The 25,802-nt window shown below is 39.2% G+C and overlaps 1 protein-coding gene across 1 annotated transcript in view; it reads right to left on the bottom strand.

The window, feature by feature from the left end:
• The window catches only part of SPAG17 (sperm associated antigen 17), a 116,572-nt gene that overhangs the window by 16,721 nt on the left and 74,049 nt on the right, over positions 1-25,802 (bottom strand). Inside the window, exons 28-46 of the mRNA XM_014957087.1 lie at positions 25,011-25,258; positions 24,570-24,711; positions 23,331-23,485; positions 22,216-22,392; positions 21,512-21,639; positions 20,290-20,420; positions 18,305-18,432; positions 17,720-17,902; positions 16,618-16,655; positions 15,179-15,309; positions 13,194-13,321; positions 12,609-12,791; positions 10,125-10,238; positions 6,939-6,984; positions 5,909-6,011; positions 5,392-5,445; positions 3,996-4,098; positions 3,122-3,218; positions 1,725-1,823 (exon numbers count right to left, since the gene is read on the bottom strand). Of these exons, the coding sequence (XP_014812573.1) occupies positions 1,725-1,823; positions 3,122-3,218; positions 3,996-4,098; positions 5,392-5,445; positions 5,909-6,011; positions 6,939-6,984; positions 10,125-10,238; positions 12,609-12,791; positions 13,194-13,321; positions 15,179-15,309; positions 16,618-16,655; positions 17,720-17,902; positions 18,305-18,432; positions 20,290-20,420; positions 21,512-21,639; positions 22,216-22,392; positions 23,331-23,485; positions 24,570-24,711; positions 25,011-25,258 (2,388 nt within the window). The remainder of the gene's footprint in view (positions 1-1,724; positions 1,824-3,121; positions 3,219-3,995; positions 4,099-5,391; positions 5,446-5,908; positions 6,012-6,938; positions 6,985-10,124; positions 10,239-12,608; positions 12,792-13,193; positions 13,322-15,178; positions 15,310-16,617; positions 16,656-17,719; positions 17,903-18,304; positions 18,433-20,289; positions 20,421-21,511; positions 21,640-22,215; positions 22,393-23,330; positions 23,486-24,569; positions 24,712-25,010; positions 25,259-25,802) is intronic.

Below are 25,802 nucleotides of genomic sequence, written 5' to 3'. Positions count from 1 at the left end.
TAAAACTTAACTAATAAGTAATTTGTACAGTACTGATTAGAATGAATTAGTTGGAAGCATCTCAGTGGGATCTCGCAATGAAGATATAAACACCTGTGAAAGTGACTGAAAACAGAAAAGGAGGTACAAAACCCCAAGTACTGAAATCAAGAACATTACTATTCCAAAGGTATGCTTTCACAGCACAATGATCAGTTGTGCAGAAACACTCCTGACAGGCTGGTCAAGTCAAATCTGTATGTCCATATAACAACAAATTCCAGTGCAGGCCCACTCTACCACCACAACCAACTAGGGAGCCCTGTCTCCAAGCAGGATTTATTGTCTTGGCTGCAACAATTCTTTCATATGGACGACCTGTATGATTCTGACTCTGGGGTTAAGATGATCTTAGCTATCTTTTCATCTTTGAACCATGCTCTACTGCATAATGGAGACAGGCTGAGCATAGGGATATCCAGGGCAACTTAGATCTAAATACAACTTCTTTTGCTTGATAGCCTAAGACTCATGTAGTTTATTATGAAGTCTGCTAACCTCTGAAGTGAAAACACAAGACAGTTATGGTGACTCTCTTCTCACCAGAGGTCAACCTCTAGATCAATATTTTGTACAGAAGGGAATTAGGGATTTTTTCATTTTGGACTGCAAACTGGAATGCTGTCTGGTTAGCTAGTTATTGTGAGGAGGCAGAAATGTTATTTGAGAATAGTATCTTCTCTTGATTCCTCTCATATTTCCAGATAACGGAACTGCAGGTGGTAGAGAGGCACTTCCCATCTACACCACAAATGGTCCAGAGTGTACAAAAAAAAGCTAAGCATAGACATCAGGAAAAAAAACACAAGAATTTCTTGTTTTGCTTAAAAGTAAGCAATATTTATGCTTTGACATTAGAAGTTAGCGTAGTTTTGGCAACTCTCTCCACACACACCCAACCCCAACCCCCTCAAGCTGCTGTTCCTTTCATCAGGTACCCTGTGGCTCTGGAAGTACAAATGAGTCCATCTGCCCCGAGGGCTACGGATTATGCATAAATAACAGGGGAAATTTGGCAAGTTTAAAGGCAATAGCTCTTGCAAAGTCCCACTACTAAGAAAGGGTACCAGTATGTGTGGAAGGGGAAGGAAGAGGAGAAGGGAAGCTATGACTATGGGATGCAAGGACAATTTTGCAAGTATGCACTGCCAAAGCTCAGCTGGTGTTGCATTATGTGAGAGCCAAAGGTTTAGGCTAACTAAAGCAGAGTGATGGCTCTCCAGTGGTCATCATCGAAGACTGATGATCACCACAAGCAGATGCATAAACAGAGTGAACGACAGTCGCTGTAGCAAGGAAAGCAAAACTGAACAGGGATGTTTAAATGGCAAAGCTCATTTAACCACAGCAAACTCTGTTCTAGTCTTCTGTTACAGGCCTTAATGAGCAGGAAAAATTGGCTTGTGCAACTTTTTTTTTTAGTAGAGAAATTACTTCTTGGCTTTGTCTGCACTTCTACCACCCCCATCATCCCCATGTTGTTATAGCAGTCTCCTAGGATGGAGGAGAGAATCTCTCCTGTTAGCTTTATACCTCTCTCCTTTTCTGCCTGTCTTGCATTCAGATGTATTCAGAAAGCTGAGCAGAGCCAGGTGGATTAAAGTTCTATTGTAAATAATTTGTCAAAAGTTGTAAGAAGATAGATATTAACCTGCTCCAAACTGCATTCAGGAAGGCAGATTTACCTGTTGTGCTGCTGGAACTTTCATTCTGTTCGGAATGAGCCTGCAGTGGAAGCCCAGGTGAAGGTGAGGAATCACTCATGGTACTGAGACATTCAGATGCTGAAGGGAAAATAATGGCATACTGTGACAAGTGTTTTTCATGATCATCATCATTTTCATAAACACATGAAAAAAAATAATCACAAAGTCTTTGGCACTTTAATTTAGACAACCTTTGAAAGCTGTCTACATAACCATGAAAGGCTAGGTAAATTCTGCACGTGGCATTTTGTGCCACTGGGCAATAGGGATCAAAAATGTGTAAATTGTGATTAGTAATTTCTTGTTCTCTGCCTAACTGAGCAATAAGCCATAAAGGGCTAATGGACAATCCAATACAGGCCTTCTGGTGATTGCAATACGGTGACTGCAAAAAGAGGAAATATGGGAATTAGTGGGGGTCTGATAAAGCCCCATGGAGGACTGCTTTCCTGGTAATGATTCTTTGCTGTGTACGTCTTAATTTCACCATGTGATTTCAGCAACTCGTCAGGGCTGCTTTTCAAACCAAACTGAAGTATTCCTCTCAGTGCTGTAAAGCTCAAACCTAAGATGATGGTTTACTCATTCACTGCTTCCCGTCATCCATTCACTGCTTTCCTCCTATATCCTCCAAACTATCCTTAGACTGCATGTTTCCTATTCCATATTGCTTATGCTCCAGTCCCCAAGCTGCCCCTCTTTACCACTGAGTTTCAGAATTCCATTCCCATTTTTTTTTCTGCAGTCATACTAGCCTTTTTCTAAACTTGGCCTCCTTGGTTCTTGCTCATCGACCCCTAACTATTGTTTATTCCATTTAAGCTTTGCTTGAGGATTTTGCATGTATCCACTTCTCATTCACAGCACAATTCTTCAGCCTTGCATCCAAACCCTATGGCGCTTCCACATTCAATGATGGCTGCAAAGGCTCCTTTAACACAGTAAATATAGAAGTCTCATAGACTACATTTATATTAGTAGATTAAACAGGTACATTCCCAGATACTGGAACATTCTAGTCTATACTGTTAACTTGTTAGAACACTGGTATGGTATTGACTGTGCAGCTTAGCAGTCTCCCCCAAAACACTCTTGGATACACAATTTTTGGCCAGGGAAAAGGCCATCTTGTTTTGGGAGACTGAATTTACACAGCCTATTCCAGACTGGTGGATGTCAACATTAGAGAGTGCTACTGGGTATGCTTCATGTATCAGAATAGATATACCCATTATGGTGCAAGTAGTTCATGCGTCAAAATGACTGGGAATACATGAGGTCAGATAATGTAATCTTAAATCTAACTGCAATATGAAATGAGACAACTGGATAAAACAACAAAGAAAATACTGAAATGTTGCCAGACAATAGATTACCTGTACTGGGTTTTTTGATTGGCTCTAGAGGGAAATTCCCACTTTGCTTTTTTTGAGCTGGAGGAAGTTCCATAGACAGTGCTTCCACATCAGGAAACTACAGAAAAGAAAGAAAGAGGGCTTATGTCTCCCAACTAAACATTTAGAAAAAAGCCCAGTGGACACCCCTCTTTGCCCCAACAAACAAAAAGAAAACAAACAAACAAACAAACAAACAAATAACAAGAAGGGGAAAAAAAAAAAAGGGGAGTTGCAACGGAATCAAATAAGTAGTACCAAGTCCAGTGGCCTTGAGCAACCTGCTCTAGTGGGAGGTGTCCCTGCCCATGGCAGGGGGGTTGGAACTTGATGATCTTCAAGGTCCCTTCCAACCCAAACCATTCTATGATCCTATGATTCTATAGTAACTATAAAAAAAGATATGCATAGTACACCTCAGATTCCAAAGTACATCTTTGAGTATGCTTTATGCACTTACAGCATTTATCCTGTGAGATTACAACAGGAAAGTTCCCAAGGCCACTTTTAACCCAGGAGGGTTAGTCTTACTAATACCCTTTCTAGTTAGCAGAGAGAGGTTTTTAAGGGGTAAGTGAAAAGACTTGAGGTTCAGCTTCTGCTCTGAATCAGACTATCTCGAAAGTTTATGTAAGGAATCTATAGAGTTTGTATTCAATAAACATATACCGTCTCCAAGATATGTTTCCTTTGAAAAGGGCATATAATTCCCAAGATTAATTCTACCACAACTGTCCTCTGTAATAGTTTCTTGAGATAAATTGAGGCTGAGATGCAAATCCACAACTGTCTTTGTGGGAGTATGGCAAACAGTACCAGGCCTAACACAAACTCATCCAGTTTTCAGCCACATTACCTTTTTCAGGAAAAACTCCTTGCTGAATTCTGATTCAAAATATGGAGGAATTATTTTGTTTTTTATTGCCATTAAGATCTTCTTTTCTTCATCAAGTTCTTTCCTAAGTAAGTTTTAACATTGTTGGTAAGGAAAAGAAAGAATTAATCATTGTAACTGAGTTCACCCAGTTTTTCAGTATTATGTTTAAAACATTGAGGAATGGAATTGATAAAGACACACATAAAGGCTGAATGTTATGAGCAGGTCCAGGGAGGCAGGGAGATGAACCTTCCCCTCTACTCAGCACTGGTGAAACCACATCTGGAGTACTGTGCCTGTTTCTCGGCTCCCTGATACATGAAACGCATGGACATACAGAATTAAGTCCAGAGAAGGGCCACAAGGATTATTAAGAGCTTAGAGCAACTTTCATATGAGGAGAGGCTGAGAGAGCTGGGACTGTTTTGCCTTGAGAAGCTTTGAAGCTTCTCAAGCTTCAAAAGACGTATATCTGTGTTTCTATTTGAAAAATCAGCTAGGATTTGTAGAATACCTGAATCTTAACTTAAAGAATCAACATTTGAAAATAGTATATCAATTATTTGATAATAATATCAATTATTTTCCATGCTGGTGGGAGAGTTAGAAAAAAGAACACAAGATTTCTGACTTCAGCCTTGTTTCAAGCAGTGCAAGTTAACAGCAACACTGCTAGGTGTTGAAAAAATGAGAGTTAAACCATCCATTTAGCATTTCTGTTGCAAAAACACCCCATTATTTGCTAGCAAACCACTGGACCATTACCCAAGACCTGCTGAAATTAGTATCAGTCTTTCCAAAACCAGACTTGAGGTGGAACTTAAAATCATTAGCTTTCTGTCCTATTAATACTAATATGTAATACTACTATGTAATACTACTATGTAATACTAATACTAAAATGTAATAAACCTGTAGTATGAAAATTTCTGTGCAAGACTTGCTAGGATGGACCTTACAGTCTACCCTCTTTCTCTTTTATCATACCCCCTCCTTCACAAAAATTTCTTGTAAAAAATTAGTTGGAAGAAATCTTATGGCACCCAGCCATTACAGTGGTTTTTTGTAATAATGTGCCTTGATGGTCCCTAATTCTTTTCTGAATTATTCAGTGAAAGCATCGAGAATTTTAGTCATTGATACTAATTTCAGAAATAAGAATGTTAGGGTTTTTTTGAAATCAAATGGCTTTCAGGCAGGTGAGAAATTTTCCCACATGAACAATTGATTGCTGAGATTGCATTTGCAGAATTAGACAAACTCATTACTTTGAACAGCATGAAGCCAAAATATAACTTGTGAAAAGAACTATAGAGTTTGCTTAATGTATAGCATTCCAGGTGGGGGGAAGTCATGTGTGTGATAATACTATTACCTGTGCTTTTCTAGTCTGCTGTGCCACTTGGACACTGGTGTTACTCCTTCCGGGCTGAATGATCAGGGAAGAAAAAAAGCAGTTAAAATGAGAAAACTAGCATGATGTTTTATTAGCACTAAGATATTTACAAGATAACCTTGGAAAGAAAATGCTCTGTATAAGAGTACATTATATTAACATCTCAGGTGATGCCTGACTTGCACTTTTATGGTTTGCAGCAAAACTGTTCGTTCATATCTGCATTTTTATTACATCATTCAATCATAGAAGCTCTCAAAATACTTTTCCAACAAATATTATCTTTGAGATAAGGAAAGAGAGGCACAGAGGGGAAAGATAACCATAGGAAAAGCTAGTAAAATATTGCTATGTGTATCTAGAGATCTGGGTCCTGGTCCTTAATAAGAGTCAGCACACACCTTGCACTGTACCAAGCACGTCGCCTTGCCTGTTGTGCTTGGTTCCAGCCGTTGTGTTATTTATATTTGCATCACTTCTCATTTGTCTCTCCTACCTGATCCTCTGCTGTTGGTCCTCTCTTTGAGTAGTGATTGTCTTCTCTGTGTGACACGGGTGATGAGAAGCCACTGCCTGTTCATACAGCTCAGTTATATCAGCTGTAAGGTAAAAAGTATTATTGGATGTACGTGTTCTGCAGCAGTCTCCATTTACATCGCGTAGTGTGGTGGGTTTTTTTTTAAACAGAAATAGTCTTCACAAGATAGAAAGGGCACAAAAATACGGGATTTGGTCCTCTCTTTGAGTAGTGATTGTCTTCTCTGTGTGACACGGGTGATGAGAAGCCACTGCCTGTTCATACAGCTCAGTTATATCAGCTGTAAGGTAAAAAGTATTATTGGATGTACGTGTTCTGCAGTAGTCTCCATTTACATTGTGTAATGTGGTGGGTTTTTTTTAAACAGAAATAGTCTTCACAAGATAGGAAGGGCACAAAAATACGGGATTGAATACTGTGGATTGTTCTGTGGGAAAGGCTTATGGATTTTGAAAAGAAACAAACAATTTTCATTTATACCTGTTGAAAGCATTAATAAATGTTAACAAGTATCTTATGAAAACTTTAACAGAAATTCATAAGGGAAAACTAATACACTGTTCCACCTTTTCTCTCAGGCAAGGCTGATGTAACCAAAACACACAATCATTTGACACCAGATTTTCAAATGTAATGAACAACCAGGACTTACCTAGTTGCTTTTAAAACTTGTCTGAAATGTTAACACTTGTATAAAACTGAGTCATAGTTCTTATACCTGAGAAAATTCCATACGTGTAGAAACATGGGTCAAAAATGGCAAATGCACACGCCTAAACACAGGAAGTGGTTTTTACAGATAGTCAATTATTGATGCTAACAAGTTCTAATTACCTGTGAATATCATACTCAGAATAGAAGACACAAAAGCATGTAGATAGCACATAGATGAATTCACCTTTATGATCCTTCTTTAGAAATAACACAACAGTACTTTATAATTTACTATGGTATTTTGCAATTTTAAAAGACATTCAGCTTTTATTACCTCTAGCACTGAGATCTTCAAATGAGTCGTCCCAGTTAGAGGAGGACTGCAATGAAGAAGGAATAACTGTGAGCATGTGAGAAACAGACCTCACAACAGCAGCATCTTGTTCAAAGGATGTCTATCCTAAAAAAAGTGTTACCTTGTTACCTCAGAATGTGACTACAAGACTGGAGGTATTTCAGTGTGTTAGAAAACACAAGGTGGTGAAAAAGGAAATGAAGTACAATTTCCCTGGTGTAAACAAGTATTTGTTTCTTTCTCAATGACCTACTTTATAAATGGCTTTCTTTCATATGGTTGCAGTTTATTAAATCAACTAATCCAATTCATATTCAAACTCAAATCCTTCTGAAAAGGATTTGAATCAGATCTAAAACTCACAGTCATAACAAGAAGTCAAACAGGAAATGTGTTCAGGAATTCGTAGACTTCATTACTGAGAAGCTCTCTTGTGGTTTGTTTGCAGTAAAGTCTTTGAGGGGCATGAGATTAAATGAAGCTCTTTCCTTTATTCTTATGCTGTCCCTGAGGCAGTTAAATGGAAAGCAGAGATCCTGTGACCAGGCAGTCAAGGTTGTAACAGAGCTGGGGAACAGTGGAGACTTGAGAGGAGTGTGACACCGATTCCTGAGTCACAGCTGGTCCCACAGTGAGACTCTGCTGCTCAGAGAAGAGTTGTTCAGTGTGAAATCTGTACCTAGAAATGTGCTTGTTTGGGACAATCAACAATAATTAGTCACTAGACAAATTAATTGGAACTGAGCAGCATGTGAGATTCAGCTCCTGGATCTTACCAAAGCATGTAAATGTCTGCCTAGAGGATAGAGGCAGATAGAATTCTTGATAGATCACTTCTCTGTGCTCCTCTTACCATAAAAGTTGTGAGCTCCTTCTTGGTTTTTTTGCTAGTGTCCTGGTTTGAGGACATATATATATATATATATATAAATATAATAGAACTAGTTTTCTGTTCAGTAATTTTACTTTTTAGCTGGGCCTCTTCTAACTAACTAAACTCTGAAATTAACAGCATATTGTTCCGAAACTGTGCACTCTCACAGTGATAAGACCTGATGATACCAAGGAACAGTATGCAGAGAGGCTCTTCCTTATACTTATTGCTGTAACATCCAAGGTCAGCTAACTTCGTTATTTGCCCTGTTGGAGGGTCAGAGACGGAAAAGCATAGAGGGGTCACACCTGTAGGGTGACCAACAGGGGTATTCCATCCCATCTGCATCATGGTCAGTATAAAAGCTGAGGGATCAAAGGGTCAAGGCTCATTATTCAACCAGTATGCAGAGAGGCTCTTCCTTATACTTATTGCTGTAACATCCAAGGTCAGCTAACTTCGTTATTTGCCCTGTTGGAGGGTCAGAGACGGAAAAGCATAGAGGGGTCACACCTGTAGGGTGACCAACAGGGGTATTCCATCCCATCTGCATCATGGTCAGTATAAAAGCTGAGGGATCAAAGGGTCAAGGCTCCTTATTCAACGGCCAATGTCCAAGGAGGACCCTGTCTGTTTGTCTGCCTTTGATTCTGATCCGAGCATTCCTGACTCCAGAGCTGGAATCCAGCTCCTGTCCATCGCCAAGTCCAGTCTGGGAGTTTTTCCCTGTGCCTGCTGGTGATGTGATTGTCAACCTGGGAGCTTGATACTGTTTTGTGTATACTTTTATTTATATATTTATTTTAATTTTCTTCTTATTCTTATTTATTATTTCATTATTTTTTAATATTTTCATTAAAGTAGTTTAATTCTTTTTCTAAACTCACAAATCTCTTTATCTCATCCTCTCCTCTCTTTGGAGAGGGGGGAAGAACAGACCATCTGTCATTCTGATTGGCTGATCTGGCCAAAAACATGACAGCTAGATACCTTTTTTCCTCCTCTCTTCTCTTTTTAAGACTTGTGTGTCACTTGAAAATACTGAGCAAAAAAAATATATATGAAAGCTTTTAATAGCAAAAAATAGCCTTCTTTCAGCAAATAAAAATGCTAACTTGGCTAAAAAGTTCAGAGACAAATCCTAGAATTACATGAGTTTTCCATAAGCTTGTATGGGGATGGGGGAAGTTATAGATCTATCCAGAAAGCTAGGAAAATGAAATTAACAGCATTTAAAAATTGAATTATCTAATTCCTAATGTTTTTGCACATTAAGACAAGGTTTAAGTGTAGACTCTAAGGCTAAGATGATGTTAGTTTGCTGGAATACCCTCACTTCTGAAAGCTTGATAGATAAGACAGAAATGAAAATTTAAACTAACATGGCTAGATCCTGTTTTTCAAAGCCCAGATTTTTTAATTCAGTATGTTTCAATTCACTATATTTGCATTATGTGATTAAATTAAATTAAAAGTATTTCCTAAATGAGGCTAAAATAGAAAACAGTGATTAATAACTATTAAAAATCTAGCATGTGAATTCACATCATGCAAGGTACCCAATTTAAAGGAAGCTGTGGAAAACAAATTATTTAAAGAACTGAAATAGAGCAAACTGACCACTCTTTACACAAGATGCAAGCAGTGTTCCTCTTATTTATCCTAATTCTTTCCACTCACTTCTGCTACTTGAACTTTTCCAATTTTTTTTTTACCATTCACCTCCCACTGACCTGTTACCTGACTGCTACTCTAAGTCCCTCTTCCCTTGTTTACCTACCTCACCCGTTACCTATTCCCCTCCCTTTTCTTTTCTTGTTCTAATTATCTGTTTAAATTAGCAGAGTACATTTTCCAGTAATAAAAATATTCCTCCAGATTGTTTTTGGATTATCCCAAAAGCAGGGTTTAAAATCTCACTATGGAAATGGCTGTGGATGAAATACAAGTCTCCCAGCTGTAATGACAACAGACTGGAAACTCTCTCATCCTAATGTTGGGGCATATATACATTTCAGTAATTTTAGCCTGTGTGTTTGAGAATGTATCATTCCCTAGACCCAAACTCTTGAATTATTTCAAGCATTGCTTCCCCAAAACAGCAGCAGTGCCGCTCAGCTGAATCCTGAGTGTGGCTCTGCTTTAGCATTAAACTACAGCAGGGCTGGCACTTGTATTATCCTAACATTTGCTATTTTATTAATGGATAATGATGTGTTTTAAGGTTGACGCTCCCAGTGCATTACAATGGTTTTGTTGGAAAAAGTAGTTAAAAAATGTATTTTTCTCACTGTAACCAGGTCAACGAGACTTGCAGCATTCTCCTTTTCCTCTTCTGTTCTTGGTTCTTTTATATTCATCTCTTCCAGCTCATTGTCCTGCTTTAAAATGTTGTCTATATATTCCTGGTGGAACAATGAAAGAGAACAAGAAAGATGCAGATGTTTTCTTTGCAGAGGTAGATGGAAGGGTCACATACATACAGAAAGGAGTTTGTAGAATCAGTAGATGTATGTGCTTCTTCTCAATGTCATAAAGGCCCCTTCTGTGAATTTGTGTGAATGTGTTATATAGATATCTAAAAATTTGAATGGAGAAATAGTTTTAAAAAAACCCAACAGGTCAAAGTGAGGAGTACATGCTGGGAAGGTAGAAGGTGAAAACTTACCAACTCTGAAGACTAGCAATACTGTTGAATCTGTAAGGACTAATATACTAAGGCCATCGAGAGTCTGTCGAATCTACCAGGCCAGTAGCACACATGAGCATCCACAATGAACTGGGTGACTTTGACCACATCCAACAGCTATCTACATGCCCTCGGTGCGTGAGCGTGACCCCTTGCTTCTGAGTAGGCAGGTAGGTTTGGCCTCCCAACCAGGCAGGCACCAGCCAGGCAAGTACAAGTGAGCGTGCAAATGTTTGAGTAAACTATGCGAGTGAATAAAGGAATATGTTGAGTAAATAGCTGCTATTAATAATATTCAATTATATTATTAAGAGCAGCTTAATGAATAAAAGGTGTTCTGACAAACATTGTTTGTGATCTGTATCTCCCTCCTGTTTGATCTCCTATTACGGAAAAGGAAATTTACAACATCATAATTCAAAAATTAGGGTCAGAAAAATATCTGAAGCTCTGTTTTTAGACAGATTTTTACTTTGACAGAATCACACAAAGTGCTACAGAAAATCACACTTTTCTTTTCCTAGACTTCTTCATGGTTTAGAATATCTGTTGGATGTAGAACAAGGGTTCTTACAGAAGGGTGTCCTAACACACCGTTCTGCTAGAAAGCTACATGCAGTACTGACATTTATGAATAGACAAGGTTTGCAGAAGCAATCTGTTTGCAGTACCAGTTCTTTTTCATGCCTTTATACCTCTTATATCTTAAAGGAGAAGGAAAAAAGAAGAATACTTTTTTTTTTAGATCTTGATTTAGTTCTGACAAAGTGAATATTTGGCTCAAGATTTAAGATACCTCTTTTCTGGGAAAATCCATTAATTAAATACCGATGTATAAGCAATGAGGATACTTCCATTGCACATTAATGCAATTATTACAAATGTTTTCTCAGCACCAATTATTGCAATTCTTCCTTCCTAATGTAAGAAACAGCACTCTTTCTCTAAAAGCCAACAACAGATCTGGTCAACAGAGAAACTGACCTTGGGATTTTGGTGTGGAGCTTTTTTAATAGTGTTGCCTTAGAGAGATCAGTATGCAAATTAAAGAATCATTTTTATAGATTTGTAGACTGTAAAAGGGTAAAATTTAATTCTGATAGACTGGCGTGTCCCAAACATGCCAGGGCTGAACAGCCGTCAATATTTTTCTATTGCAAGCACATATTCTTTGAAATGTAGTGTGATAAAAAAGCAAACAAAACTTCTAGCAGGCTACAACATGCTACTACCTTCACAAATTTCATAATCCGTTAACTTTCAAATTCAGTCTGCAATGCTATCATCAAAATAAGGAATAGCTGAAGGAATAAATTAAAGAACACATGTATTGTTAGTTTCTAATTGGTAAGTAATAATGAGTTTTTAACTCTGAAATCTCTTCTAAGAGCACCTTCACAATGTGAATTAAATAAATCAATATTTTTTACCAACACTGAGAACTACAATCATCTGCAGGACTTTCAGATTCCATGTCAGAACACTTGCACATGAGGTGTAGGTTGCACCTTGTTATGAACCAGCCACTCATGAGGGATGGAGACACACTTTGTCAGAAGTCTATGTGGCTATTTTGCTAGACATGGGTAGAGTGACAGAACTCAGACATGAACCTGGAAATGTTCTGTACTGATTTATGAAAACAAATACATAACCAAAACTAGAGTGTGTCCCAGTGACCTGGTCATCAAGTTAACTGTAGAATTATGGTGGGTTAGAAATTCTTGTATAACTTTCTAGACTTAAGTTTTTAAGGCTCTGTGAAGGAAAACAAACCCTCAAATAAGTAAATGCAAATAGATACCAATATTGACAGAAAGAAAACTATTTGTTAGTGTACCGTCTGTGATGTGTAGTGGAATCCCACATATTTGCCTGGAGAAATAGGTTCCACAAGAGATGAGTGAAAACAGTTAAGCTGCTTCAGAAACACACTTTTCTTAGAGCACCAGTCCACAAATGAAATGCTGATTGTTCTTCAAAAGTAGCAGAATTTTTGTCTTGGCTATATGCTACAAATTCGTGTCACCCAACTTGTCTGTTCTCTGTTGCTCACCAGAAGAATGAACAAATGTGATTGTACTACCTTAAGGGAAAGCTGCAGCTTTTCTCTTAACTCATCACTGAGTGGCTCATACTGGAAGAGCTGACGAATTTGCAGTTTTTTAGGACATTTTCGCACAGGTACTGGCAAGCACATCTGCTCTTTTGATCCAATGCAGAGACCCTTCCAAATATGTCTTCTGACTGAGGGATCTGCAATCTTCCTCTGAACATAGACAAGACCACAAAAAAAGAGCAAGAGGCTACTTATTTTACTGCCTAAATGTAGATACCAGCAATGTGTGTCTCAACTGAAAAGCACGTGCTCTCCTTACAGCATCATAGATCAAGACAATAAAGTCAGTAGATTTTTTAGGCACAATTTATCTACTCTAAAACGTTTTCATCTGGCAAGATAAACTCCCCTTAAAATTGCTATATCACCTTACTGAGAGTAGAAGCATCCCAAGGTGACTACATTTTCCCTCACACAGCCTGCCCCTCGTTTTGCCTGTTTAACATATGGGACTTAACGATGACACATTGTTTAGAGCTCCATTTCCCACCCATCCCCCATGGCAAACATCTATTGCTTAAGCAGCAAAGGACAATTTTGAAATAATTATACCTCAAGAGGAGAAAACGTGTTCGAGGTACTTGACTGAAGATTTGGAGGAACAATACTCTCCGGTTCTTTCTTCATGATCCAAGGGGAGGATTCAGCCAAAGGGCGGAGGACAGTAATACTTAAAACACCTGGTTCAAAGACACATTCTGCTAAGAATCATAGAATCATAGAATCATTGAGGTTGGAAGAGACCCTTGGGATCATCGAGTCCAACCATCTACCCTACTCTACAAAGTTCTCCCCTACACCATATCCCCCAACACCACATCTAAAGGGCTCTTAAACACATCCAGGGATGGTGACTCAACCACCTCCCCGGGCAGCCTATTCCAGTGTCTGACCATTCTTTCTGTGAAAATTTTTTTCCTAATGTTCAGTCTAAACCTACCCTGTTGGAGCTTGAAGCCATTCCCTCTCGTTCTGTCATTAATTACCTGTGAGAAGAGACCGGCACCAACCTCTCTACAGTGTCCTTTCAAGTAGTTGTAGAGAGTGATGAGGTCTCCCCTCAGCCTCCTCTTCCTCAAACTAAACAGTCCCAGCTCCTTCAACTGCTCTTTGTATGATTTGTTCTCCAGGCCCTTCACTCGCTTCGTTGCCCTCCTCTGCACTCGCTCCAGCACCTCGATATCTCTTTTGTATTGAGGTGCCCAAAATTGGACACAATACTCGAGGTTCAATCAGTTCAACTCAACTCCAAAAATGATGGACAAGTGTCTCAAACCTCCAAAAAAATATACTTACCTAAGTATAAAAAACCTTATTATTAAGTGGTAAAACTCCTTGTGAAAATGTAATACTCATGATGAAAGATAGTATCGGATCGCTGAGGTGATTATAGAATAGTTGGATGAGCTTGGATCACTGATGTGATTATACAACAGTTGGACAAGTTTTTATAGTTCTGATTAATTTTAATGTTCTTCAAAATATTTTTTCCAACCTGAAAATCTACTTAGTCTACTATTACCTACCCGATAGGTGGCCTTGAAAATGGATATGACCACTGAGGCAGTTAATCACAATGGTACAAAACTGTAGAGCCTTGGTGTCAAGGCAAACAGAGCCAGTATTGAGAAAGGTAGTGTATGACGTCTGGAAAAGCAGACGTGCTACTATTACAAATGACTGCTGGTTGCAAGCAGGTTTTCTGGAGTGGGATTTTCACTGGGTATGTACCTCCTCCATCTTCCTGATCTTTCCACCTTCCCTATCTTTCCATCTCCCTCAGTAGCCTTTCTCTTTTCTTCTTCCCAGGACAAAATGACTTCATTCACTTCATACAACAGGGAGCCGCTCATGTCTTAGCACTTTACAACTTGAAGCAAACTATCCTTATCATTCAATATCCAGGGCAACCTGATGTAAAAAGACCTTCCTGTCTTTTTAAAGGTATATTTATTTTCTTAGGATCTACCTGTTACATCACAGCGTATTTTATAGAAACACAGTATCTCCAACTAAAGTTGCAGTAATAACCAATAATTTCAGGATGTAACTTTTTGTATTGTTACTATGAGGTGGTTGGTGCCATGTACTACTGGCATCTCCTATTTCAGTCATATTTTTCCAGCTTCTTAATAACATCTATTTTATCCTTTCCAACATCCAGTCTCAGGGTCAACATCATTGTCTTCATTGATAAATAGAGCTATATGATTAATAAAGACTGTGATACATTCCATATTTTTTGACAGTAAATATACAGAGAATCTATGCATTTGGTAATGGCTTTTGTTTGCATGTCTGAGAGTAGATAAAGATATGCCAGTTGTTTGTTCACTCTTCACAGTGTCATTCAGTTAATTCTCTGCTTCCCAGAGCTTTCCAAAAGCTCCTTCTTCCCTGTGCTTCAATACCAGAAGTATGGGCACCTGTCTACATGGAGTACAGTATTTTCAAATTTCCTCCCCAAATAAGAGTTTTGAAACTTCTATAATTATTTCTGCTATTAGTTTCTTGGAAAAGAAATAAAATTTTCCTACCTGGGCGTCCTTGTACAGGATCCTGCAAGACAGCAGTAGAGGGATCACTACAGACTTTGGCAAGATACTCGTGTACATCCCTGCTCCGCAGGAGCTCGGTTCCAGAACCATCCGCGTGGATGATGAAGAACCTACACAGCCAGCCACACACATTGGATTGTATCGGGCATAGGAGGCAAGGTGTTAGCAGCAGGGGTCTGCAGGGTGGACTCTATGGAAAGAGGCCAGGAGCTGCCCTGTGCTGGACACAGACAGTCCCAGCTGGCTCCAACACATCCCTTGCAGGACACAGCTGAGACCCTCAGCCAAGATGGTGGCACCTCAGAAAAACTGTGTGTAAGAAAAGGCAAAATGCCACACAGGCAGTGATGAGTGAGGGGCAAAGTATGAGAAACAGCCCTGCAGACACCGAGGTCAGAGCAGGAGGAAGGGGAGGAGGTCCTTCTGGTGCCAGAGCAGAGATTCTCCTGCAGCCTCTGGAGGAGACTGTGGTGGAGCAGGTATTCCCCTGCAGCCTGTGGACAGAATCATGCCAGTGCAGACAGATGTTTGACTTTGACCACATCCAACAGCTATCTACATGCCCCCGGTGCGTGAGCGTGACCCCTTGCTTCTGAGTAGGCAGGTAGGTTTGGCCTCCCAACCAGGCAGGCACCAGCCAGGCAAGTACAAGTGAGCGTGCAAATGTTTGAGTAAACTATGCGAGTGAATAAAGGAATATGTTGAGTAAATAGCTGCTATTAATAATATTCAATTATATTATTAAGAGCAGCTTAATGAATAAAAGGTGTTCTGACAAACATTGTTTGTGATCTGTATCTCCCTCCTGTTTGATCTCCTATTACGGAAAAGGAAATTTACAACATCATAATTCAAAAATTAGGGTCAGAAAAATATCTGAAGCTCTGTTTTTAGACAGATTTTTACTTTGACAGAATCACACAAAGTGCTACAGAAAATCACACTTTTCTTTTCCTAGACTTCTTCATGGTTTAGAATATCTGTTGGATGTAGAACAAGGGTTCTTACAGAAGGGTGTCCTAACACACCGTTCTGCTAGAAAGCTACATGCAGTACTGACATTTATGAATAGACAAGGTTTGCAGAAGCAATCTGTTTGCAGTACCAGTTCTTTTTCATGCCTTTATACCTCTTATATCTTAAAGGAGAAGGAAAAAAGAAGAATACTTTTTTTTTTAGATCTTGATTTAGTTCTGACAAAGTGAATATTTGGCTCAAGATTTAAGATACCTCTTTTCTGGGAAAATCCATTAATTAAATACCGATGTATAAGCAATGAGGATACTTCCATTGCACATTAATGCAATTATTACAAATGTTTTCTCAGCACCAATTATTGCAATTCTTCCTTCCTAATGTAAGAAACAGCACTCTTTCTCTAAAAGCCAACAACAGATCTGGTCAACAGAGAAACTGACCTTGGGATTTTGGTGTGGAGCTTTTTTAATAGTGTTGCCTTAGAGAGATCAGTATGCAAATTAAAGAATCATTTTTATAGATTTGTAGACTGTAAAAGGGTAAAATTTAATTCTGATAGACTGGCGTGTCCCAAACATGCCAGGGCTGAACAGCCGTCAATATTTTTCTATTGCAAGCACATATTCTTTGAAATGTAGTGTGATAAAAAAGCAAACAAAACTTCTAGCAGGCTACAACATGCTACTACCTTCACAAATTTCATAATCCGTTAACTTTCAAATTCAGTCTGCAATGCTATCATCAAAATAAGGAATAGCTGAAGGAATAAATTAAAGAACACATGTATTGTTAGTTTCTAATTGGTAAGTAATAATGAGTTTTTAACTCTGAAATCTCTTCTAAGAGCACCTTCACAATGTGAATTAAATGAATCAATATTTTTTACCAACACTGAGAACTACAATCATCTGCAGGACTTTCAGATTCCATGTCAGAACACTTGCACATGAGGTGTAGGTTGCACCTTGTTATGAACCAGCCACTCATGAGGGATGGAGACACACTTTGTCAGAAGTCTATGTGGCTATTTTGCTAGACATGGGTAGAGTGACAGAACTCAGACATGAACCTGGAAATGTTCTGTACTGATTTATGAAAACAAATACATAACCAAAACTAGAGTGTGTCCCAGTGACCTGGTCATCAAGTTAACTGTAGAATTATGGTGGGTTAGAAATTCTTGTATAACTTTCTAGACTTAAGTTTTTAAGGCTCTGTGAAGGAAAACAAACCCTCAAATAAGTAAATGCAAATAGATACCAATATTGACAGAAAGAAAACTATTTGTTAGTGTACCGTCTGTGATGTGTAGTGGAATCCCACATATTTGCCTGGAGAAATAGGTTCCACAAGAGATGAGTGAAAACAGTTAAGCTGCTTCAGAAACACACTTTTCTTAGAGCACCAGTCCACAAATGAAATGCTGATTGTTCTTCAAAAGTAGCAGAATTTTTGTCTTGGCTATATGCTACAAATTCGTGTCACCCAACTTGTCTGTTCTCTGTTGCTCACCAGAAGAATGAACAAATGTGATTGTACTACCTTAAGGGAAAGCTGCAGCTTTTCTCTTAACTCATCACTGAGTGGCTCATACTGGAAGAGCTGACGAATTTGCAGTTTTTTAGGACATTTTCGCACAGGTACTGGCAAGCACATCTGCTCTTTTGATCCAATGCAGAGACCCTTCCAAATATGTCTTCTGACTGAGGGATCTGCAATCTTCCTCTGAACATAGACAAGACCACAAAAAAAGAGCAAGAGGCTACTTATTTTACTGCCTAAATGTAGATACCAGCAATGTGTGTCTCAACTGAAAAGCACGTGCTCTCCTTACAGCATCATAGATCAAGACAATAAAGTCAGTAGATTTTTTAGGCACAATTTATCTACTCTAAAACGTTTTCATCTGGCAAGATAAACTCCCCTTAAAATTGCTATATCACCTTACTGAGAGTAGAAGCATCCCAAGGTGACTACATTTTCCCTCACACAGCCTGCCCCTCGTTTTGCCTGTTTAACATATGGGACTTAACGATGACACATTGTTTAGAGCTCCATTTCCCACCCATCCCCCATGGCAAACATCTATTGCTTAAGCAGCAAAGGACAATTTTGAAATAATTATACCTCAAGAGGAGAAAACGTGTTCGAGGTACTTGACTGAAGATTTGGAGGAACAATACTCTCCGGTTCTTTCTTCATGATCCAAGGGGAGGATTCAGCCAAAGGGCGGAGGACAGTAATACTTAAAACACCTGGTTCAAAGACACATTCTGCTAAGAATCATAGAATCATAGAATCATTGAGGTTGGAAGAGACCCTTGGGATCATCGAGTCCAACCATCTACCCTACTCTACAAAGTTCTCCCCTACACCATATCCCCCAACACCACATCTAAAGGGCTCTTAAACACATCCAGGGATGGTGACTCAACCACCTCCCCGGGCAGCCTATTCCAGTGTCTGACCATTCTTTCTGTGAAAATTTTTTTCCTAATGTTCAGTCTAAACCTACCCTGTTGGAGCTTGAAGCCATTCCCTCTCGTTCTGTCATTAATTACCTGTGAGAAGAGACCGGCACCAACCTCTCTACAGTGTCCTTTCAAGTAGTTGTAGAGAGTGATGAGGTCTCCCCTCAGCCTCCTCTTCCTCAAACTAAACAGTCCCAGCTCCTTCAACTGCTCTTTGTATGATTTGTTCTCCAGGCCCTTCACTCGCTTCGTTGCCCTCCTCTGCACTCGCTCCAGCACCTCGATATCTCTTTTGTATTGAGGTGCCCAAAATTGGACACAATACTCGAGGTTCAATCAGTTCAACTCAACTCCAAAAATGATGGACAAGTGTCTCAAACCTCCAAAAAAATATACTTACCTAAGTATAAAAAACCTTATTATTAAGTGGTAAAACTCCTTGTGAAAATGTAATACTCATGATGAAAGATAGTATCGGATCGCTGAGGTGATTATAGAATAGTTGGATGAGCTTGGATCACTGATGTGATTATACAACAGTTGGACAAGTTTTTATAGTTCTGATTAATTTTAATGTTCTTCAAAATATTTTTTCCAACCTGAAAATCTACTTAGTCTACTATTACCTACCCGATAGGTGGCCTTGAAAATGGATATGACCACTGAGGCAGTTAATCACAATGGTACAAAACTGTAGAGCCTTGGTGTCAAGGCAAACAGAGCCAGTATTGAGAAAGGTAGTGTATGACGTCTGGAAAAGCAGATGTGCTACTATTACAAATGACTGCTGGTTGCAAGCAGGTTTTCTGGAGTGGGATTTTCACTGGGTATGTACCTCCTCCATCTTCCTGATCTTTCCACCTTCCCTATCTTTCCATCTCCCTCAGTAGCCTTTCTCTTTTCTTCTTCCCAGGACAAAATGACTTCATTCACTTCATACAACAGGGAGCCGCTCATGTCTTAGCACTTTACAACTTGAAGCAAACTATCCTTATCATTCAATATCCAGGGCAACCTGATGTAAAAAGACCTTCCTGTCTTTTTAAAGGTATATTTATTTTCTTAGGATCTACCTGTTACATCACAGCGTATTTTATAGAAACACAGTATCTCCAACTAAAGTTGCAGTAATAACCAATAATTTCAGGATGTAACTTTTTGTATTGTTACTATGAGGTGGTTGGTGCCATGTACTACTGGCATCTCCTATTTCAGTCATATTTTTCCAGCTTCTTAATAACATCTATTTTATCCTTTCCAACATCCAGTCTCAGGGTCAACATCATTGTCTTCATTGATAAATAGAGCTATATGATTAATAAAGACTGTGATACATTCCATATTTTTTGACAGTAAATATACAGAGAATCTATGCATTTGGTAATGGCTTTTGTTTGCATGTCTGAGAGTAGATAAAGATATGCCAGTTGTTTGTTCACTCTTCACAGTGTCATTCAGTTAATTCTCTGCTTCCCAGAGCTTTCCAAAAGCTCCTTCTTCCCTGTGCTTCAATACCAGAAGTATGGGCACCTGTCTACATGGAGTACAGTATTTTCAAATTTCCTCCCCAAATAAGAGTTTTGAAACTTCTATAATTATTTCTGCTATTAGTTTCTTGGAAAAGAAATAAAATTTTCCTACCTGGGCGTCCTTGTACAGGATCCTGCAAGACAGCAGTAGAGGGATCACTACAGACTTTGGCGAGATACTCGTGTACATCCCTGCTCCGCAGGAGCTCGGTTCCAGAACCATCCGCGTGGATGATGAAGAACCTACACAGCCAGCCACACACATTGGATTGCATTGGGCATAGGAGGCAAGGTGTTAGCAGCAGGGGTCTGCAGGGTGGACTCTATGGAAAGAGGCCAGGAGCTGCCCTGTGCTGGACACAGACAGTCCCAGCTGGCTCCAACACATCCCTTGCAGGACACAGCTGAGACCCTCAGCCAAGATGGTGGCACCTCAGAAAAACTGTGTGTAAGAAAAGGCAAAATGCCACACAGGCAGTGATGAGTGAGGGGCAAAGTATGAGAAACAGCCCTGCAGACACCGAGGTCAGAGCAGGAGGAAGGGGAGGAGGTCCTTCTGGTGCCAGAGCAGAGATTCTCCTGCAGCCTCTGGAGGAGACTGTGGTGGAGCAGGTATTCCCCTGCAGCCTGTGGACAGAATCATGCCAGTGCAGACAGATGTTTCCTGAAGGAACTGCAGCCCATGGAGAGCCCATACTGAAGCAGGTTTAACCATGAAGACTGCAGCCCACGGAAAGGATCCACAATAGAGCAGGGGAAAAGTGTGAGGAGGAAGGAGCAGCAGAGAGGAGCTGTTACAGACTGATCACAGCCTTCCATGTCCTGCACTGCTGGGATGAGGAGGAAGTAGAGTGGTCAGGAATGAGACAGTGGTGTTGAGTTTGAGAAAAAGAAGGGATGGGGGAAGGTGGTTTAATTTTCATCTTTGTTTCTCACCATCCAAATCTATTTTAATTAGCAATAAATTAAATTAAATTTCCCCAAATTAATTCTGTTTTGCCTGGGATGGTAAATGGAAAGTCTTTATCTTGGCTCATGACCTTTTGCATCTTATTTTCTCCCCTTGTTCTGTTGGAGAGGGAGAGTGAGAGCACCGCTGGGTGGGCATTTGGCAGCTAGTTGAGGTCAACCCACCATACCAATCAAATCCAACGCTTTCAAATTGCAATCTTTTCTAGATGACAAAAATGCAGAAGTACTGTGATGATTCAACAAGAAAAATTCAATGTGCAAATACAGAGTACTGAACAAAGGAAGCAGAAATCTACAAACCCTGTGCTAATACTGCATAGTGAAGAAAGAAAGTGTAAACCTATGAATCCAGTGCAGTTTACCTGGGGATGTGCTCATCATGAGCAATAGGTTTGTTAACTTCTGGGAGCACTGATGCTGAACTTCTCTCTTCCATGTCATCAGAGTCAGTGCTGGGAACACACACAGATGTGCTGCCATCAGCCATGACCTATAATAGAAATTACATAAAATGATTTGAGTTACATCATACATTTAAAACAGTAACTTGCTGCTGAACTGTAATATGACCAGTGAAAGAGACCAAAAAAACCCAATTCAGGTTGAGCAACCTGGAATTCACAGGAAAAAGAAATGAAAAACAGAAAAAAAATAGTGAAAAAAGCAATAAAAAATAATTCTAGAAAGACATGCCGTATCATAAATGCTAATATCACACGCTGGTATGTAGTAAATGCTCAAGGACTGTTAGTTGTCAAATGGGGCCATCCATGCTTACATTCCATCTTCAACATATATATCTGCAGGCATTAATAGGCAAACTTCACACAAATATACTCCCTTACTGGTAAAGCCAGATAATTGTACACTCAGACAGGTGTTGATGTACCTCTATGAGGTATATATGTACCTATGTATATACACCTACACACAGAGATACACACAAATATATACAGCTAGGCTACTTTAGGAATAAGTACTACAAGGCTACAAGCTGATTTTGAGAGACATTTGTAAAGTAAAATTACTTAAAATACAGAAATCTGTTTCTTTCCATGTATTTTACCTTGAAAAGATTTCCATTAGGATCCATCATCTCACAAATAGTGCTGGAAGTGTGTTTCATAATGTATCTCCCTGCTTGTTTCTCCTCTTTCTTGCTGATGAAATCGTTAACTTCATGGGTATAAACTGCCGAGCAATCTTCATCAATGAAAAGAGAGCCTGTCTTAATGGGCAAAACCTATCACAGTAAAAAGGGAAGAGTTTCAGTCCTGAAAGGTGAAAATTTCAGTTTAGAGGTACCATGAAAATGAAGAACAGATGCAAATCAGGTGGAGAGTTCTCAGACCTTTACTACCGAATCATTCAGTTTTGAGGGACTGGAGGGAAAGAAGGAAGATGAGGTCCAGGAGTTTGGCTGATGTTAGCCTCTCTACCCTTGAGAGGGAGTCCAGAGCTCCTCTTAGTTTAGTATCATTGTCAAACTTACTTAAAGTACATTTAATTCCAATGTTCAGATAATGTGTAAAACCATTAAAGAGCACTGGCCCCAAAATTGAGCCCTGGGCAATCCCCCTGGTGACGGGCTGCCAGCCTGATGTAACACCATTTACTATAACTCTTTGAGCCGGACTTGTCAGCCAATTGCTCACCCAATATATTATGGAATTGTCTAGCCGTATGCTGGACATTTTGTCCAGAAGGATACTGTGAGAGACAATATCAAAAGCCTTGCTAAAATAATAATAATAAAAAAACCCTACTGGCTTTCCTGGGTCAACTAGATATGTTCCATTTTCATAAAAGGAAATTAAGTTAGTGAAGCAGGACTTCCCCTCACAAACCCGTGCTTGCTATGACCAATGACTGTATTGTCTCTCAAGTGTTTTCCAGTATCTTCCAGAATAACCTTCTCCATAATTTTACCAGGCACTGAAGTGAAACTGACAGGCCTCTAGTCACCAGGGTCTTCCTTCTTACCCTTCTTGAAAATTGGGACATTTGCCAGCTTCCCAGTTGACTGGGACCTCTAGTATCTAAATAACTGGCAGAGTATAAAATTGATGGAATCATAGGATTTGTGAAGGCTATAGAGAAGGGAGTTAAAACAGTCAGAGACACAGTGAACTTGGAACATAATGATATATTTCACTGTCATGAACAAAAAATAATTCCCACCTGATATGTTCCCTGGGGCTTTGCTATAATAGATGTTCCATCTCCAAAGATGGTACAACAGGTACTGTCCTCACAATTTGTTATAACAGTAGCAAATTCAGGATTCTCTACTTGCACACATTTCACCTTCCTTGTGATGACTTCCAAGGGTTCATCTACGAATCAATACAGAACTACTAGACAGGAGCACATGAACCATGGAAAAGTCTTAGGATTCAATTTGCCTTTTCTCTCCTAAGGCTGGACCTCTATCTCCCCAGGAAAAGACCCTCAGCCTTCATACGGTCCTTTATCACATACTTTTATGTCAGGCAAACAAGAAGCAATCTTTAAATTTTTGGACTGTGCACTGAATATAGGAAAATCCAACAGCAAAAAATGTCTGTAGCCATTTGTGGATTGTGTGGTTAGGAGAGTAGTCTCTAATTTATCAAGTAATGTACTAACTGTAACAATCTGGATGTTTGTAACATGCAAGTTGGACCACTAAAATTTTTTATGCCTGTGATACAAGCTCCAAGATGTGAAGAAATTCCTTTTCGGCAAGAGAACACAGGGAAAACAAATTGAACTGGTATGTTAACCTGGCCATTGTGTTCCCATTTAATAGACCAGATCAAGGTAATTGTCTTGATTTTTAAAATCCCACAAGGAGATGTTCCACAACCAGAACTTTCTACTGTGTTTGAACATAACAGTCCTGACACCCTCATGTTAATTATAGCACTTCTCCAGCAACTGAACTAAGCATAAAGAATGACTATTAGCCCCATTTATTTCAGGCGAATGCAGTTTCACTTCTACTAGGTGTGGCATTTTCCAGAGCCATATTCAATAAAACTTTGAATCCCTCTGAGGTTGGTGAGTCCATGGCCACTGTGGGGAACATAAGGATGCCCTGGTCCTTATATGCCTATTCAGTCAAGACTCAAATGAGCTTGCTTGGTGTATCAGGGTAGGTGGAGAACTGGCAATAAACATATTAGAATTCAGGCACTGTGGTCTCATGGTGAAGGCACCATGTAAATATACACATGAAAGGAAGAAAATTTGCCTGTTTGCTACAATGTAATTTTTTCGCTAAATACCGATGAAAAAAAGACCCAGCAGACAAACCAAGCCTGGGTTGCACTTGTAGATTTGTTATCTAGGCTATTGATATGAGCCCTCTTTAATAATTTTGACAATTACCTGCTTCACAAGATATAACAGAGATAAGTGCTGCCCTTTTGATTTTACCTGTTTCCTTACTGCGCTCTGGTACAAAAACTTCAGAGTTTTGATAAAAAGTTGTGATCCTAGTTCCATCAGCATGATCTACCACTCTGCTGCCATCCAGCTTCTCAACAATTATCACTTCATCATCTCGTACAGTCATAATCTGAAAGAATGAAGGAATACTCATTTATACTAGCTCTGTGATACTTGCAACAGCAACAACAGTAAAACAAGGCATTATGTACTGAAACCCTCATGAAGCCAGACTACTGCAATTTTATCTACTTCAGAGATCTTGGACTCACTTTTTTTTTCAAAATCTAAAGCTTTTATATTAGTAACAGTGTAATAACACAACCTGTAGGATATATGTTCAAAGAACAAATCCTACAACTTCTATAATGCCTGTCCTGTCTCTAAGCTTAGTAGACATTGCTATTAACAACACAAAAATAGTAATACCGTTCCCTCAGCTGGGTCAGTTGCCTGATAGGTTAACAGTGGCTTCAGATCCATTCTCTTTGCTCCCTCGGTGCCCACTCGAATGCCTGATGGAGTTGTTGTTATCCAGGTTCCTGCCTGGTTCTCGTTAGGTGGCTCAGAAATAACCAGATCCTGCACAGTATTTTCAAACAACTTGTCCTTGCTTGGGTGTAACATGCTGTCACTGCCTTTTCCTTTTTTTCTTTCTGCATCAGACTTGGTATTCTCTAATGGAAAAGACAAAGTCAATAAAATGAAGAACTTCTCTAAGTATTGGTTTTGATTGACTTGAAAGAAGAACTATTTATCAGGCTGGAGGAATATTAGAAGTGCTGTTACTCAAAGGTGTACCCTTATTTAATGCATTCATTAATGATACAGAAAAAGTAAACAGCATGCTAATGACATCTGATTATAACATGACTTTGGAAGAGACTATCAATGCAGAAAAAAATCTGAATGGAAAAAGCATCCAAAACTGTGCCATGAGCTTGAAGATTAAAGCAATAGGAATTTGATACAGCCTATTACAATGAAATTTAATGCAAAAAGGAATAAAAATAATTCATGCTTCAGACAAGTTTGCAAGAGTAGAAGAAAGAAACACCTGGAGGTATCACACATACAGAATGGTCTTGACTACAAGTTATCAGTGTGAAAATACAGTGACAAAAAAGGCAAACACAATTCTATGGTGGATCAGAAGAAAAGGGATTGAGATCACACATTGTGAAAGCTAATGAAGAGATCTTATTAAGAATGCAACAGAGA

This window comes from Calidris pugnax, unplaced genomic scaffold (genome assembly GCF_001431845.1).
Source record: "Calidris pugnax isolate Ruff unplaced genomic scaffold, ASM143184v1 scaffold225, whole genome shotgun sequence".
Lineage (NCBI taxonomy): Eukaryota > Metazoa > Chordata > Aves > Charadriiformes > Scolopacidae > Calidris > Calidris pugnax.
This window is presented reverse-complemented; position numbering and strand designations above follow the sequence as displayed.